At 51.6% G+C, this 16449-nt stretch overlaps 7 protein-coding genes across 7 annotated transcripts; 4 read left to right on the forward strand and 3 right to left on the reverse strand.

The window, feature by feature from the left end:
- The first annotated feature begins 1606 nt into the window (after window positions 1–1606).
- On the forward strand, window positions 1607–3048 carry EDD37DRAFT_640790 (uncharacterized protein). The gene is made up of 2 exons (XM_062817258.1): window positions 1607–1943; window positions 1999–3048. The coding sequence occupies exons 1-2, from the start codon at window positions 1804–1806 to the stop codon at window positions 2603–2605; spliced, it is 747 nt and encodes a 248-aa protein (XP_062666609.1). The 5' UTR covers window positions 1607–1803; the 3' UTR covers window positions 2606–3048.
- Window positions 3049–3164: 116 nt separating this feature from the next.
- EDD37DRAFT_653779 (uncharacterized protein) lies at window positions 3165–3911 on the forward strand (the record flags this gene model as incomplete). Its single annotated transcript, XM_062818612.1, has 2 exons — window positions 3165–3184; window positions 3239–3911. 2 exons carry the CDS (start codon window positions 3165–3167, stop codon window positions 3909–3911), a joined length of 693 nt encoding a protein of 230 aa, XP_062666610.1.
- A 454-nt stretch (window positions 3912–4365) lies between these two features.
- EDD37DRAFT_653780 (uncharacterized protein) lies at window positions 4366–5434 on the forward strand (the record flags this gene model as incomplete). The annotated part of the gene is made up of 2 exons (XM_062818613.1): window positions 4366–4439; window positions 4759–5434. The coding sequence occupies 2 exons, from the start codon at window positions 4366–4368 to the stop codon at window positions 5432–5434; spliced, it is 750 nt and encodes a 249-aa protein (XP_062666611.1).
- Window positions 5435–5732: 298 nt separating this feature from the next.
- Window positions 5733–6836, reverse strand: EDD37DRAFT_612933 (tryptophan synthase beta subunit-like PLP-dependent enzyme; the record flags this gene model as incomplete). The annotated part of the gene is made up of 1 exon (XM_062815408.1): window positions 5733–6836. One exon carries the CDS (start codon window positions 6834–6836, stop codon window positions 5733–5735), a length of 1104 nt encoding a protein of 367 aa, XP_062666612.1.
- A 154-nt stretch (window positions 6837–6990) lies between these two features.
- EDD37DRAFT_167996 (uncharacterized protein) lies at window positions 6991–9358 on the forward strand. The gene is made up of 2 exons (XM_062809820.1): window positions 6991–7137; window positions 7242–9358. Exon 2 carries the CDS (start codon window positions 7248–7250, stop codon window positions 9162–9164), a length of 1917 nt encoding a protein of 638 aa, XP_062666613.1. The 5' UTR covers window positions 6991–7137; window positions 7242–7247; the 3' UTR covers window positions 9165–9358.
- EDD37DRAFT_167971 (3-isopropylmalate dehydrogenase) lies at window positions 9358–11137 on the reverse strand. The gene is made up of 4 exons (XM_062809819.1): window positions 10950–11137; window positions 10868–10888; window positions 10643–10711; window positions 9358–10523 (listed from the first exon to the last, which is right to left on the reverse strand). Exons 1-4 carry the CDS (start codon window positions 10998–11000, stop codon window positions 9552–9554), a joined length of 1113 nt encoding a protein of 370 aa, XP_062666614.1. The 5' UTR covers window positions 11001–11137; the 3' UTR covers window positions 9358–9551.
- Window positions 11138–11261: 124 nt separating this feature from the next.
- On the reverse strand, window positions 11262–16242 carry EDD37DRAFT_640794 (putative multidrug resistance-associated protein). The gene is made up of 2 exons (XM_062817259.1): window positions 15718–16242; window positions 11262–15663 (listed from the first exon to the last, which is right to left on the reverse strand). The coding sequence occupies exons 1-2, from the start codon at window positions 15928–15930 to the stop codon at window positions 11473–11475; spliced, it is 4404 nt and encodes a 1467-aa protein (XP_062666615.1). The 5' UTR covers window positions 15931–16242; the 3' UTR covers window positions 11262–11472.
- Window positions 16243–16449: the final 207 nt, after the last annotated feature.

Consider the following 16449-nt stretch of genomic DNA (forward strand, 5'->3'; position numbering starts at 1 on the left):
CACTTCGAACTCAATTGATCTTGCTTGGGATCAACCTCAACTTTGACTGAATTAAATCCATACCCTTCTCACACCCGACTGCGACGCGTCAACGACGTCTTCGCCGGCGCCAAAGAAGCGGAAGTTGACGCGCCATAGCGTCGTGAAGATCGAACTCCCAAATCCTCCCGTCCTATCAAATCCACCTTCTAGCGACGAAACCGAAGCTGAGAAGCCCCCGTCACCCGGCATCTATGTCGTGGTCGAAGGCAGCGAAACACGTTTCAAGTGCAACGTGGAAGCTCTGCAACAGTCAACCTACTTTGCAAAATACATCCCTGAAGTCAATAGCGAAGCGGTTACTGAGGCTGAGGTCGAACTCACTGTACCCACAACGGTTGCAGTTGACGATCTGGGACGTGCTCTTGCTTGGATGCACCAGGATCTTAACAGCCGAGACTATCCTACAATCTCACGGCATTCAATCGGGCCCTCTTTTAAGATGATTGACCGCTACATCGTCGCACAAACATTCGGTGTTGAGAAGTGGGCGAACACCATTGTCGATTGGTATCTCATACATCTGCCGTTTAACTTCAGTAGACAATTGGTGAAACTCGAAGGTCCCCATCTGAAGGCTTCTGCCCTTGTCCGATTCTTGCCGAAGACATAGCTTGGCAGCTGCGCAACAAGACAGATGAGTGGGAGACCATGATTTCAGGAAGACAGCACGAGCTGGCGGGGTATGTGCTGGATCCAGACATATTGGTCAGCATCATCAAGTTCATGGCCCAGGGCAATGAGCAACACCCTGCCCACCGGTGGGATCGCTGCAGATGGCATACTCATGAGGTTACGGCAAAGTGCGAACTCACAAAGCCACTGAAATAATCTCGAAAATTGGACAAGATGCAGTTCAATTGAGGAGAAGATGTGTACTGTGTCAAGACAGCCACCAACAATGGGAGAAGCAGAGGAGAACAGCAGAGCTTGATGGCGAGTCAGGTGAAGGGCTGGATGCGACAGCATGGACCTAGTTAGCCAGCAACAATGTGGCAGCAGTGGTCCTGGGTGGCAATCAGCCTCAGCGGCTTTGGCAGCCACTTGGAGATATTCCAAAGCAAATAATACTTGACCTGAATTTGTTCTTCATGTCTGATGTTCTCTTACTCGACCTGACGTGGCTACAACGCAGCCGATGTCTTGTGGTAAGGTCATAACATCTACACTTTCTCCGGTATAGTCTATTCACGAAAGAGACCTTGTAGCGGTAGCGCGTCTAGCTCGTTGGCTTCGGCTGCAGAAGTTTTTCATGAGACGAGGTATATCTTCTAGACGCATGAAACAATGATCTGATAGTGAGCCGAGGACCTTCTGAACTCATCTGTCGCAGGGTTTCAATGGAATATTGTAACAATGACTTTGCTCGAGATCATGCGAGATTGGATTGTAACAGGCCATGCATTTTCACGACGAGGCTGCGTTGGAGAATTACGTGTATTAGCCAATCGCTTTTGGCGAGGCTTTGCAAACTCAGGGGCAGTGGGAAGACTGGTCCGTGCGCTGGGGAGGTTAAATTTACCTACCAGGTAGGTACTGTCCCTTGATCTTTCTTACCTCCAAGTAATAAGACTTTTATGCCTCCCCTTGGGGACTCCAAGTGGCACGATTGACGTGGCTGTCTGAGTGTCCTGGACACTGGCTGGAGATGAAGTTTCAGGCGATCACTGTCTCTGGCCAGTGAGATTGAGGAATTCGGAAGGTGAGGTTGAATTCACTGATCAGACCTCAAGCAGCACTCACCTGCAGGTTGACGGGACTGTGATGTACAGCTTGGCGATGCAGGCGCTTTTTGTGACCACTTCCTTGCGTCTACCAGTTTATCCTTTTTACTTCACTTCCTTGCCCTGCACTGGCCTCAAAATCGGCTGTGGGTACGAAAATATGGCAGATACAGAACAGAGGTGAGGTGTCCCGAAGTGTCACTCCCTCGCAGGCACGCTGATCATTTATATGTAGCAACCCTTGCGCCTCTCCAATCGTCACGCTGGACCTGCATCTTGTGGCTGGCGACACGGTCACCCTCATCTACATTCATCGGGATATCCTTACCAACAGGTCATATCTTGCGAGATGGTTTGATGCCTACGCCGTTACCAATGATCAGGACATCAGGTTACCGATCTCGGGTTGGTCACCCTTGGTAGGCCTAGAGATTGTACACTGGCTTTACAGGGGCAAAATCTCCTTCGAAGTCAACACCAACGAAATCAAGCACGGTCATGTGTACCCCAGCGTCCTCCTCATGAAGCTCATCAACCTGTACCTGGGCGCCAATCGCTATCAGATCGACGACCTAGCTGCATACACCTTCGATAAACTCGACGCGATCTTTCAGTCTCGGGGCCTCGACTGGTGGGACCTCAACAGATTGACACCCGATATGTCGGAGGATGAGGGTGGAAAGCTTCAGGGTCTGATGATCGGTGTTGTGGCTGATGGTATCCGCAAAGAAGGGTGGTTGGCTTACACTACTGCGAGACCAGACTTTGCGAATTGGGTGGTGACGACGACCAAGACTTGGCTCGTGGAGGAGCTCCTTCGGCAGGCTCGGGTATGCAGATGAGCGTGACATGTCTCGACTTCATCATCTGAGCAGAAGATCGCCACAGGAATCGTGGAAGGGCAAGGCATTTCATGGAGAGGAATGTGAATTACGGCTGCAATTCAGGGAGATAAACAGCCAGACTTGTGCACTGCAATGCAACACCAACGGATGTCAGTAAGACAAGGATGGGGGCTGAAATCGCAAGGAAGAGCGCTTGTGAGATAGGATACATGAATCTTGCCTATTCATCGGAGACGATATCTAGTAAGTAGCTTATCTATCGATGGGTGCAGACATGAGGACTGCAGCTTCTTCATAATGCATTGTCTTTGCTGGGAACTATCTCGCGCGAGACAATCACAGAGACTTCTGGACCTGTCCTCGACTCCGTGGCTTCCTGTTCTCACTTCACTTTGTACTCACTTCACTCACCACGAACTTCATTATATCCTTGCTCACACCTTCACGGAATCGATCTAAGTTAAACCTCGTGACTTCTCAGCCCTTGTCTGCTGTCTCTGATCTACCGGAGGCTCCATACCTCGATCGATAGATTTGGGGTAGCTTGCCTGCAACAATGGCGTCCCGCAAGAAAAGGTAAGATCCTTCAATGTCGAGTGCGATGTACCCAGACATTGCTAACAGCAACAGCATATCCTTCTCCACCGATATGGTGACTCTCGGGTTCGGCAACGACAAACAAGAAATAGCTATTCACAAGGAGATCCTCTTCGAATGCAGTAAGATTGCAGACTACTACGCCGAGGTGTCGTCTCGTTTCGGATGGGATGACCGGACGCTCGTTGAGAACACACTCGTTTTGCCAGAAGTCAGCAGAGAAACTGGAAATCAACTAGTCAACTGGCTCTACTTTGGCACATTGCCTTACAACACCTCAGACTTGGGAAAGCTCGGCGGAGAAGAGGGCGTTAAAGTGGGCACCGAGATTGTCGAGGCTTACAACGTGGCACTAAAGTTCGAGATGGAAGACTGGGCAAACGCACTCGCGGACGCCTTCAGTGCTCTCGCCCTCGAAGATATGCCGTGGATCAAGTACGCGGTTCTTTTGAAGGCGGTACAGCCGAACGACGAAGGATTGAGAGGACTAGTATTGACATGTCTTGCCCTGGCTATCCGACGCGCTGGCTGGGAGATGTACACCACTGAAGTCAATAAAGAGTTGGTTGATACCGTCAAATTAGGTGGTGACTTTGCCGTCGAGTTGATGAAGTACTTGCTGGACACCGAGGGTGGCGTACCGAAGCGAAAGAAGAAGAACTGTAACTGGCATGTGCATACCAAGACCAAGAAATGTGGAACTTGAATGCGACGTGCTCCTGATGAGCACGGCGGTGTGAGTACACATCAGGAGCATGGCGGTGTGAGTACTGGTGGGCCAGAGTCAATCGAGACAGAAGATTCTCTGTTACTGGAATAGACACGAAGTCACCAGTCAGACGCGGGCATGTGTTGGAGTAGTGAATGTGAGATTGGAATGGAAGCTGCGACAAAGGACAATCAATGGAAGTCTTCAGGATCCTCTTAGGCAGTTCGAAGTATTCACTTCACACATCGGTGTCTCGTAATCACTTCGGACCATATGTAGCCGCAGGCAGTGACGACTGCATGGAACAGTGACACCCTCTCCAGATTAGGGATTCATTTCCTTGTCGCGCTCTCTTTTATTTCTTTATTTCTTTCTTTCACTTACTCTCCTCCCTGCAAATACACCATCTCTGAAGCTCGTGGAAATGGCATCGAAGCACCCGATGTCCAGCATGGACGGTCCCCCGTGGCTCGACGCTGAGGACGATCCTTTGGTCAGACTCGTTGCACAAGACATTTCGGTCCCGTAAGTGAATATCCTGTCGCGCACCAAACCCTGTTTGCAGAAAAAGTGGCACATTTTGACGAAGAGTACATCAACGACGCAAGTCCGAAGTCCACCAAGTTCACAGTAGCGGCACCCTGACAGCAAACCAACATGGTTATGCAATGAAGATGATGACCTTTTCGTCATCAGGGACCGACGCTATACTGTTGTGTGCGAAGTCCCTCCGCTTTACAACAAGGAGCAATGTATCTTTGTACCTGGAGCGATACAGCGGTCCAGTGCCACTTTTTCCGACAACGGCAGCGATTTGAAACCATTGCTGACTCCTGCATAACAGGCTCGGTCATTTCGATGTTGCGCATCTCACCTCCCCAATCATCACGTTGGAAGCCGGACCAGACGCGACGCCCCTCACTGCGCACAAGGCTATCCTCACACGATGCAGCTATTTTGCCAAGTGCTTAGACGATCGCTTCGAGGAGGGAATCAACAACAAGATCAAATTGCCACAGGAATCACCTGAAGACCTCCTCAAGTTGCTGAGTTGGCTGTACACCGGTAAACTGTACGCAGGAGATCGTGAGGATATGCAGATCGTGGAGCTAAGGAGTGAGCCCACAACAATGGCAGTAATGGACTTGATCAATCTGTTCATCATCGCCGACAAGTACTGCTGTGATCGCATGGCTGCAAAGGTCTTGGAGATCGTCGGCGACAGCGACTGTATTGGTCCTGAAGAGGTGTCCGTTTGTCATCTAGAGAGGGTGTATGATGCAGACTTGCGAGGCTCCCTCCTGTGGCAGGTTTTGATGGAAAAGCTTGCGAGAGGCTTTCATCGCGCGGACCAACGATTCGATGTCCTTTCTCTTTACGGAAAAGGTCTAGATGCGAAACCGGACATAGCTTCTGACCTTCTGATGGAGATTGCGAGAATCGTGAAGGAGGAACCACTTGTCGCTTGCTGTAAAGACCAGCGAGAGAATTCGAACATCCAGGTGTGTAAGCACGGCTAGGGACCGCGCAACGCAGGATGGGAGTCAGGTCGTTCGAGCTTGGTCGAGGACGATGGCCCGTGCGCGAACCGAGGCGAAAGTGAGCTGTTTGCGGCGTTGATACAGCATGTTTTGCAGCTTTGACAGAGAAGCAGGGAGACTTGTGCTGGCAATCACAGCATGGCATATGCGCAGAACAAAGGACATAAGCCATAGGTGTCACACATCAGAGACACACTCACAACGAGTACATCCATTGTTGGTCTTTAGGAGCCTTTTGTGAATAGCATGATAGCAACGTCGATGAATGAAATGCTTCTCATGGAACGATATAGCCTCTGGCTCCCTCTGTGCTCAGTAGGACGAGAACCGCATCAACTCCAAGGTCCAGGCTCGTATCATCAGGGGTCAACACCTTTCTAAGAGCAGCGAGCGAGGCACCACCACAAGGACCGGCATTGACACCATTAGCGTGCAGATACTGGACTGCATGGTGACATTCAAGGTCAGAAACAGTCACACTCGCATCTACACCGTTTTGGAAAACAGACCAAGAGATGGGAGATACCGTGCCACAATTCATGCCGTTCATTATGGTTGCTGAGGTCTCGATCGTGGTCCATTTGCCCGCCTTGAGGTTTTGGTGCAGACAAGCAGCTGTCTCTGGCTCGACAGTCACCACGGCCACCTCTCGACCATCGGACTTGCAGTGAGCGACAACAGCGTGGCCCAGAGATCCTACTCCGATGGGAGTCACCATCGCTGTCGCTTTCAAGCCTTGGGCAGCAAGTTGCTGTTCGGCCTCTACCAAGAGGGTGGAATACCCTTCCACAATCCAGGCCGGAATCTGCTCGTAGCCTTCAAATGCATTGTCTTGGATCAGAAGACCGCCAGAGGCATTGTTAGCCTCCTCAGAGGCTTTGGCGACCGCAGCATCGTAATCTCCTGCAATCACGACAACATGAGCGCCTTCACCTTCGATCTTCTTGACGGTCTCCTCGTCGGCAAATCTGGACATGAGTATTCGGGTCGGAACACCCAGGAGCTTACCCATGCGGGCGACTGCTCTGCCATGGTTGCCTTCAGTGGCAGCAAACAGCGTGGTATTCGCCTTTCGTGCCGCTTCTGCGATGGTTTCAAGGGAGGAATCCAGGGACAAGCCTGTCTGCTCTGCGATGGCACGAAAGGTCCCCCAGGAAGCACCGAGAATCTTGAAAGCAGGCAGACCGAGTCGATTGCTTTCGTCTTTTACGAATACATTCTTGACGCCGAGCTCTTTGGCCACAGCTGGAAGTGGGACGAGGGGGCTGGGTCGGTAGCCGGGAAGTCGCTTATGGAAGTCTTGGGCTAGCTGTATGTCCGTCTCGTACTGATACGTCCAGCTCCTCGCCGCTGGGTTGGTATACATCTTCGAGCTGGACATTGTATGTTCTCCTTGTGAAGGATGGCCGCCTTACAGTCATCAGCACTACTAGGTCGACGTTGACATTCTTCGGCCGGAGATACTTTGATGCGCTACATCCAATAACAACTGCAGCGCATACCGCTTCCAAGGCTACTCTACAGCAACTCGCACCATAGTATTGATAGTATTGGTCTCACGGAATCACCTACAGGTGCCTCGTGTTCACGCCTCAGGTTGCACTTTGCAACTTGGCTTGCCACCATTGGCTGCCCTAGCCCACGAGGGGTGCACATTTTACAATATTCTTCAGGTGAATAATGTGCGCCACCTAGTGATTGGCCGGCTGGGTTTCAACGCAGCCCAAAAGCACTATTATTCTCGTGCTTGTCACTCCCGCTGGCGGCTGCTGACGAAGGCAAAAAGGCGTTGATGGCAGGAAGCGAGGTGAAGCGGCGAAGGACTCACGAACGACATGGTGAAACTAAAGCTTCCAAATTCCGCAGGCGATCTGAGGATGATCGCGCGACTACGAAGTCCATCCCAGCCACCGCCGCAGATCGCTCCGTCGATATCGAGGCCCTTCGAAAGGCGAGACTTGACCACCTGTCGAGCAAAGAGATGCCACATGAATACGTGAAGAGAACCATAACTGTGTCACACCGACACCCAGACAAGGAGAAACACCACAAGGTTCTGCGAGACCAGACAACAGAACGAGAGCCTCCGAAGCCGTCGGGAAGGTCTAGTAGGCGGACCAACGACGATCGGCAGAGGTCACGGCGAGAGCACAACGAAGATGACTACGTTTATTCGCGGAGGACAACAGAGACAGACTCGACGGATGCGAAGCCTAGGACGAAAGTCCGTGAGTCGAGTCCAGCGAAGAGAGCGGACCGGCCGCGGACATCAAAGCGCAGCCATACGGAGCCGCTCAGGCGGCAAAAGTCGCATGACGAAGTCGAAGAGAATAGAGAAGAACATGTCAGCTCTGCTATCAACACGATACGGCTCGAACGCGTCTCTTCCAGACGGCGCAGCGAAGTAGAAAGGACAGACACATTCCCTCGACGAAGCAGCGTTTCCGGTGAGAAAGCAGCACGTCCTCCTTTGAAACGAAGCGCAACAACCACGGTGTCTAGGACCGTAGTCAGTAATGCACCTTCCCAGCCTCATACGAAGGCACCAAGCCTGTTCAGCGGCTTTTTGTCTCCAAATTCCGCCCCAGCGAGAAAAGTTCCATGTTTGACTTGTGGCGACGACGACGTCCCCATCACCCACTCTGCCAAACTACCCTGCACGCATCGAATGTGTCATTCATGCCTGAAGCGCTTCTTCACCATGTCCGTGAAGGACCCGGCGCATATGCCTCCGCGATGCTGCACCGATCAGCACATCGACCTCAAGCACGTTGACAAGCTGTTCGATCAAAAGTTCAAGGTTCTCTGGAATCGCAAATACTCCGAATTTAAGACGAAGAACCGAATATACTGTCCAGCTCGAAAATGTGGCGCATGGATCAAACCATCCTACATTACCAAGGAGAACGGTCGCAAAGTGGGACGATGCAAACAATGCAAAACTCGAGTCTGCGGCATCTGTTCGCAAAAGATGCACAGCTCGCGCGACTGCCCCAAGGATCCCGAGACAAAGGCCTTCGTCGAAGTCGCGAAAGAAAAGGGCTGGCAACGTTGCTACAGTTGTTCTGCCATGGTTGAGCTCAAGGAAGGATGCAATCACATGACATGTCGTTGCACGGCCGAGTTCTGCATGGTTTGTGGTCTGAAATGGAAATCTTGCGATTGTCCATGGTTCAACTACGAAGCTGTCGATGCGCATCTGGGCGACCCGCTACGTTATCAACAAGAAATGGAAAGACGGCGGGATCAGGAGCAACGTGACGAGGCTTTGGCGCGCCGCATGCAACGAATGGGTTTGGGCAACGCAGTTCAAGACGATGGCTATGGAGTTGGCAACGCCGCGAATCACCATATGAACCAGAACTTTATACAGCAGGCAAGGGAGGCGCTGACCGCTAACTACGCGAACGCGGAACAGGCTGCGCGAGGACTCATCAACGGGTTTGTTATGGGGAGAGAGAACCGCCTGCCCGGAATACCTTCGCCGATGGATCAGACTATGGACATGCTGGGACAGGCGCCTCGCCCAGCTCGAGATCCGGCGGAAGAGGATGCAGATGTGCATGATGGTCGTCGACCTGTACGACGAGTCACGGCGCGACGGAGGAATGTTGTGGGTGATGGGGATGGCGGACATCACGTCGCTCGGGAGACGGATCAAGAGAGACGTATGCGTGCGTGGGCGGATAGTGTTCCTGCATATGCATGAGAGCGGGACGGTGTGTCGGACTGGATCTGTCGTGAAGATTGACTAAGTCTGGTGGGAATTCATGGGGTGTTTCGGCCGGGGATATTGTAGGGGCTGGCTGTGCTTGGAAGGCCTTGTTTACTAACGACTATATGATATGATGACAACAGATATAATGACCAACTTGGGAGCGATTTCTTCGGATACTGGACGCTTAACGTCAGACTAGAGGGTACTGTTCGATTCAGCGAAATTAACACTGTACAAGGATGAATGCTACGAAGCTGATAGAGAAACATCATTGTTGAGGACTGGTTTGCTGGACATCTTGCTTTTTTCCGATCCCCGACGTTCGACGCAGAACGGCCACACCATCCTTATGCGTTATGCCCAATCCCTTCTGAATATTTACGATTGGAAGAGCTTTTCCAATTCCTTGACAACCTCATCACCGACCTCCTCCGTCGAATTTTGTCCACCAATATCCCTCGTGGTAACACCCTTGTCAATGACAATCCTGACCGCCTGCTCAACAAGCACGCTCTCCCTCGGCATATTGAGACTGTACAACAGTAGCATAGCGACACTCAAGATCGCAGCAACAGGATTGATCACACCCTTGCCCGCAATATCCGGCGCCGACCCATGAATTGGCTCGTAGATTCCATTACACAGACCCTTGCCGTCCGGCACACCACTCAGACTCGCGCTGGGCAAGAGACCCAAACTACCCGGGATAACAGACGCTTCGTCACTGATGATATCGCCGAACAGATTACTCGTGACGATCACGCCGTTCAGCGCACGCGGGTTCTTGACCATGATCATGGCCGCGGAGTCAATGAGCTGGTGCTCGAATTCCAATTGCGGGAATTCCTTCTCCATCGTCTCGGTGAAGACGCGGCGCCACAGACGACTTGTGGCCAAGACATTGGCTTTGTCCAAAGACCAGACCTTGCTAGGCGGGGACTTGGCGAGGGCAAGGTACGCGCCCAATCTCGTGATGCGCTCGATTTCCTTCCGGGAATACGGTTCGCGGTCTTCGGCCCACTCGTCAGCACCGTCCGATGGGTTTCCTTCGACGCGATCGCCAAAGTAGATTCCGCCCGTCAATTCGCGGACGATCATGAAGTCTGTGCCTTGGCAAACCTCTTCCTTGAGTGGGGAGCGGGAGGCGAGGGATGGGGAAGCGAAGAAGCAGGGTCTCAAGTTGCCGAAGGTGCCCATTTCTTTGCGTAGACGTAGCAGGCCTTGCTCAGGTCGGACTTTGCCGAAGCCGTATTTGGGACCACCGATGGCGCCTAGCAGGACGGCGTGTGCGGATTTGGCGGCGGAGAGGGCGTCGTCGGTGAGTGGTGTGTCGTGGGCGTCGATGGAGCACTAAGCCGCAGGACTGGTCAGCATTGGATATTTCTTGGATGATGGCGAGTGTAATGGTTGAAGTCGATCATCAACGTTTGCTTCGCCACGGGAGACAGGCTGCTGAGGGATGAACTTACACCTCCGAGCAAATGATCTTGAAAATTGAACTTGACATCCTTGGAGCACTTCTCGACCACTTTGAGAACCTGTCCAAAAGCATGTTAGCATTGTCAACCTTGATTGATACAGGTAACATCGCCGGGACACCACGTGCCCCTGTGGAGGGATAATGTGTCCCGGGTTGAAGCTGGGTTTGTCGATGTTCTTTGCCATCATTGAAATAGACTATCAGAAGAGCATACCTTGACCGCCTCCTTAGTCACCTATATCACCATGGCATGTCAGCATTGCCAAATAGAGTCAAGACAGGCTGAAGGAACAAACCTCCGGACCAGCATAGTCTCCTGCGAATACAACGATATTGAACGTCGGCATCTTGATGACAAGATTTCTTTTCGCTTGGTCAGTATCCAGCGGTATTGAATGTTTTTTTCGATGTCTTACAGGCCCAACAAGACAATGTAAACGGTTTTCAGATATGATGAGTCCTGATCAGAGGATAATAAGGAAAGAACGAGTCTTCAATGGTATGAGTTCAGGCCATAAAAACTCGCCGGTATCGGGATTGCGCAGCCTTGTCGTGTGCCAAGCACCAAAGAAATGCGTTGCTTACTAAGATTCGCAGCCTTGTCGTATGTCTTTACTATGTCCGTTTCTCGTACCAGTATGCTTGGGGTTTGCAATCCTACATACCCATTCTGCCACCTATGTATGCTGCGTAACATCATTAATGAGGTCGCTGTTTGCTATATGAGTCCAATGTTCGACCTATCCCAAGTGATCTCAATACCCCGCCCAGAAGCGAGTCTGGGTCTCTCTGCCAGGCATACCTGTCCTACTCAATGTTTCATGTCTCATACAACTCTTTGAATCGACTCGCTTCCGTCCTTAGCAGGACCTGCGGCTCGCCCACCTCCGCGATCCTACCCTGACTCAACACCACCACCCGATCGCCATCTTCAATGGTGTTCAGCCGATGCGCCACCGCGATGATGGTGCAGTTGTGGAAATGTTCCCGGATAACTTGTTGCATCAGCTTGTCGGTGTTGACATCGACATTCGCGCTGACTTCGTCCAGAACCACCACTTTACTCTTCCTCACAAGCGCCCTAGCTAGGCAAAACAGCTGTCGTTGGCCATGACTAAGGAAGTCCGCTGTCATAACGGCATCGAGACCACCTTTCTGTTCGATGATATGCCAGATCTGGCACTGCGTCAAAGCCAAGATGAATGTTTGATCTGCTTGACTTCGCTCGAGAGGCGTGTCGAACTCTGAATTTGCCGCATTCCAGGGATCCATGTTGAAACGAACAGTCTCAGTAGTCACCCACCAGGGCTCCTGTGGGATAACGTTGATCTTTGCACGTAGCGTCTCTCGTGGTATTCGCGACAGATCCACACCGTCAACTACTATCGCCCCTGATCGGAACTCGAGCAAATGAAAAAGACTTGCCAGCATTGAGCTCTTTCCACTTCCAGACCTACCGCACAGCCCCAACTTCTCTCCGGCCGAAATCTGAAGACCGACGTTCTTGAGCACAAGCGCAGACTCAGCAGAATAGCTGGCACCGAAGCTAGAAAAGGTGACCTCCCCATTCTGTGGCCAACTTCTGTCCACCGTCTGCACCTCGCACGGTTTGTGCTCAGATTCAGTGGTTTTGACAAAATCTGTCAATCGCGTAATTGCGCCAATGCTCGTTTCAAGTTCGGTCCAGTGTCTGACGACTTTTGTGAGACTTTCACTCAAGTCGACTACACTCAGAAGGCTCAATCCCACCAGCCCGGGCTCAATGGAACTCCTCCTCGTGACGACCATCACCATCAAGATGAGGACCATGATCGCGACCATCAGATCCAAAACGATCCCGAGCCACCTTTGAATGCAGAACATGAGGTAAAAGGGCCGCTGGCTTCGGTCCAGTAATTCCAAGTTTCTGCCTGCGAATTTCTCAGCCCAGCCAAAAGCGCGGACACTTGCTAGACCTGACGCTGTTTCTCCAAACCACGTATACAGCGGGGCTTTCTCCTCCAGATCCAGCAATCTCATCTGCCGGCTTGTGCGTAAGTAATATTTCTGAACCGCATACAGAGCAACCGCGACCACCGGCACTACGACAGCAAAGAGTCCCGTACCTGACGCGACTAAAGCAACGCTCATAATGCAAGAGAAGAACCCTATAGTTGTGTCGGCGTATGCGTATGGCATGTCATTGTCAACCATGGCCATGTCTTGGCTGAAGCGGTTGATGATCGTGCCAACATCCGTTCGGGTAAAGAAGGAGAGTGGTGCGTTCAAAACACTCTCAAGCAGGTTCAAGTGCAAATGGCTGGAAGAGCGTGGTTGCATGTCAAGGAAAACCTGATATCCAAGCAACCCGATCGCGACGGCCGCCATGCCCGTCGCTGCAGCAAAGATTGCGATGAATGCTGTTGATTGTCCGCTATTGTTCGCAAAGAACTTGACAAGTATACCAGGCGTTGCGTCGGCGAACATCCAGATTCCGACCCAAGTAAAGGACAGTAAAGTGGAAACATAGCCACAAGATTTGAAATAATGCTTGTACGTACTCCATTCTCCTGTGCGTCTGAGGATATTTTGGGCGTCTGCACCATCTTCTGCTAGAGATGCGGCAGGAACGCGTGCTGAGTCAGGTTTGCCGACGTCAAACTCGGGTTGAGGCTCATGCATCTCCAGGGCTTCATGCTCTTGTTTGAATCGAACTTCCAGGCTGCGCACATAGCCATTGCCAGAGTTGACAAGAGCTGCGTAGCTTCCTTGCTCACTCACCCGGCCGTCTTTGTCCAGACTGACGACGAGATCGGCATACGGGAGGCGATGTACTGCATGTGTGACCATGATGACAGTAGTCTGCAACCTGCGTAATGGTCCTGATTGACTGAGCAATCTTCTAAATATCAGCTCCTCTGTATCGTTGTCGAGACCGGAGAAGACGTCATCGAGAATGAGGACTTCCGCTTTCGAGAAGACTGCACGGGCAAGTGCCAGTCTCTGCTTCTGACCGCCGCTCAAGGATATCCCTCTAGACCCTATCAATGTCTTGTCGCCTTTCGGGAATGCTCTCAGATCTTCAGCTAAACCACAGCAGTATATGACCTCTTCATACCATGCGTCGTCAAATGACGATATGTCTCGTGAATCAGGACCGCGAATAGCGTCCCTTATTGTACCATTCTGAATCCAAGCTTCTTGATCGGCAAAAGAGATGGACTGGTTTCGAAGATATACAAAGCCGCGTGAAAGCGGAGTTTCGCTGAGCATACCCTTGAGCAATGTTGACTTGCCACTCCCAATTGGACCGATAATCATGGTCACTGTGCCTGCTTTGATGGACAGATCGATATCTTGCACGACATGTGGTGCATCTCCAGTCCATCCGAACGAACAGTTTCTGAGAGTTAGGGCCTCATTCGCCAGACTGCGACTTATGCTTCCAAGTCTACCCATTTCGATGCCGTCGGTAGTAGAGTCCCAATAACCGTCCGAATCGTATACGCTGTCAAGAGAAAGTCGATTATCGTGTCGCGAAGGCGCGAGCAAGTACTGTTGTATCCTGTCAAAGCATGATAGCGAGGATGCTAGTTTTGGCGTTACGAAGAAGAGTATGTTTAGTGGCTGTTGGACTAGGCGCAGGATTGTAAGTGCGCTGAAGGAGGTCGCCAGATCCAACGGCTGTCCAGACCCTTTGGCTTGAATGTAGTACCACAAGAAGACCGCAAACGGTGCGAACGTGCCTGGTCCGTTTTGAAGGAGGATTTGTACGTTGTTGATGAGTCGGAATCGTTTACACTTCTCGATCTCCGTTTCACGAAGGCCTTGGGTGCGGACCTTGATGACTTCCGACAACCCTAGCAGCTTGACGTTTCTGATCGAATGAAGCAGCGCGGAGGTGAAAGATACCCGGACTTCTATAGCAGCAAGCCATTGCTTTTGGAATGAGGAGATGACCCTCGTCACCCACATAGTACCCAGTGCCAGAAGGACGTACACCAGTGCAGCAGCCGAGCATGCGCTACCAAGGTTGCGGTAGAGCAAATACATACCTAACCCAAGGTCGACTATGCCACCCCAGGTATCATGTACGTATTGAATTGGGTCCACGATGCGTTGGATGTCGGAGGACATCAACGTCAATGAACCCGAACGATCTGGTGCCGCTAAGCTGAGATCAATCGTCTTATGATAGAGGAGCGAAACAAGCCCACCGCGGACCTGGACGGCACATCGATTGAGGAGATGCTTATACGCTCCTTTGAGGATGGCTTGGGCGAAGTAGACCAGGAAGTACGCGCCGGCCAATCCCCACCCAACAGAAACCGACTGCTTCCCCTGGCTGCCGAGGAAGTTTATAGTCTCCTGCACCAGCAATGGCTGCGCAAACATGTCCACCGAGAGCAGGAGACGGGGAAGAGCTGAGACAAGTAGTTGCCATTTGAGAACACTCAGGACGGTGTACAGAAGGCTGAGGCGACCATGGTCCTTCACCAATGCCCATCGTCGTCGAAACCTATCCTGCACGTTAGCGGACAAGAGCGTGTCGTCCAGGTTGAACAAGTCGTTGAGGTGTAAGGTCTTAGCGAAGCCAACTCTTAGCAGGGAGTTGAGCCACCAAAACACCGACCTGCTGTAAATGCCGCTGGTAGTCTCTGGCGGAAGATCACGATATGGCTCCAGAAGTATGCTTCGCTTCTCAACGGCCTCTGTGATCAAGACCATGAACTTGATCGCCAGAGACAACGCCAGTGAGTTGGCGATGCCTTTAGCGGCGTACCCGCGTAGAAGGTAGAAGGTGCGGAGTCGAGCGGCATCGAACGGTAACGACAGGAGCAGATATAATCCGATGATGGTTGATGGCGTTATCGATCGAGAGTGCTCGTAGCATGATAGCACGAAAAGGAGACAAGCAGCAGAAAAGTCCAGAACAGCCGCAGCAACGGAGGCTCTTGTCGCAAGTTCCAGGTTCGTAGCGCGGCTCAAAAGCACTGTAAGTTGTATTGTTGCGAAAGCGGACAGAAGGACCTGTCAAGAAGAGTGAGTTCGTACGACCTAGGCAGGCCGTATTCGAACACCTACCAGCTTGGTGAGACGGCTAAATGAAGTTGACACTTTGTTCGGCTTGGTGGTCAGCCATGTCGCCCTTGCTCCTGCGGCAATGACGAAGATTGTTGCAGGGACAATGGTCAGGATTGTATCCTCAAATAAGAGTGTGAAGTCGAAGTTTCGTGATGGCCCTGAGTACGCCGGACCAAACACTGAATCTGAACCGTTAGCTATTACGAAGGCCATCGTGGCGATGTCACTACATCAAAAGAATGTAGCAAAAGGAAGAAAACATATGCATCTGTGTGCCTTGAAGCGTTAGTATATGGAAGGGACGAAATGGTTCTGCCTGAAAAAGCATCATCGCCGGTCATGATTGCCTAGACCCTGGACGGCGATCCTGCCTGCATAGGAGTGAGGTTTCTTATCGTTCATCAAGTAGGAGCATCAAGAAATTGGGGGCCTAATCTGTACGCGGTCCAGCGTACAGCGTACCAGCTTGGGTCATATTTCGAGCGGCACAATTGCAACCTTCAATGTGACGAGATGAAGTCCCAGGTCTGGTGTTTTGAGAAGGAGCAACAGAAGAACGTAGCGGGCAGATACTAAATGCTCTGCCGTTGCCAAGTTGTGCCTCAAAGCATTCAAACCACAGATAAAATCATGACTAATCGCGGCATCCAGGTATTTTTTTCTGAGGGAAACCGATCTCACTTGTCGAGGTTGGCACTGCAATTATTGATATTCGAACTCAGACTTGCGCGC

The sequence above is a fragment of the Exophiala viscosa genome (assembly GCF_022695815.1).
Source record: "Exophiala viscosa unplaced genomic scaffold EDD37scaffold_12, whole genome shotgun sequence".
Classification (NCBI taxonomy): domain Eukaryota; kingdom Fungi; phylum Ascomycota; class Eurotiomycetes; order Chaetothyriales; family Herpotrichiellaceae; genus Exophiala; species Exophiala viscosa.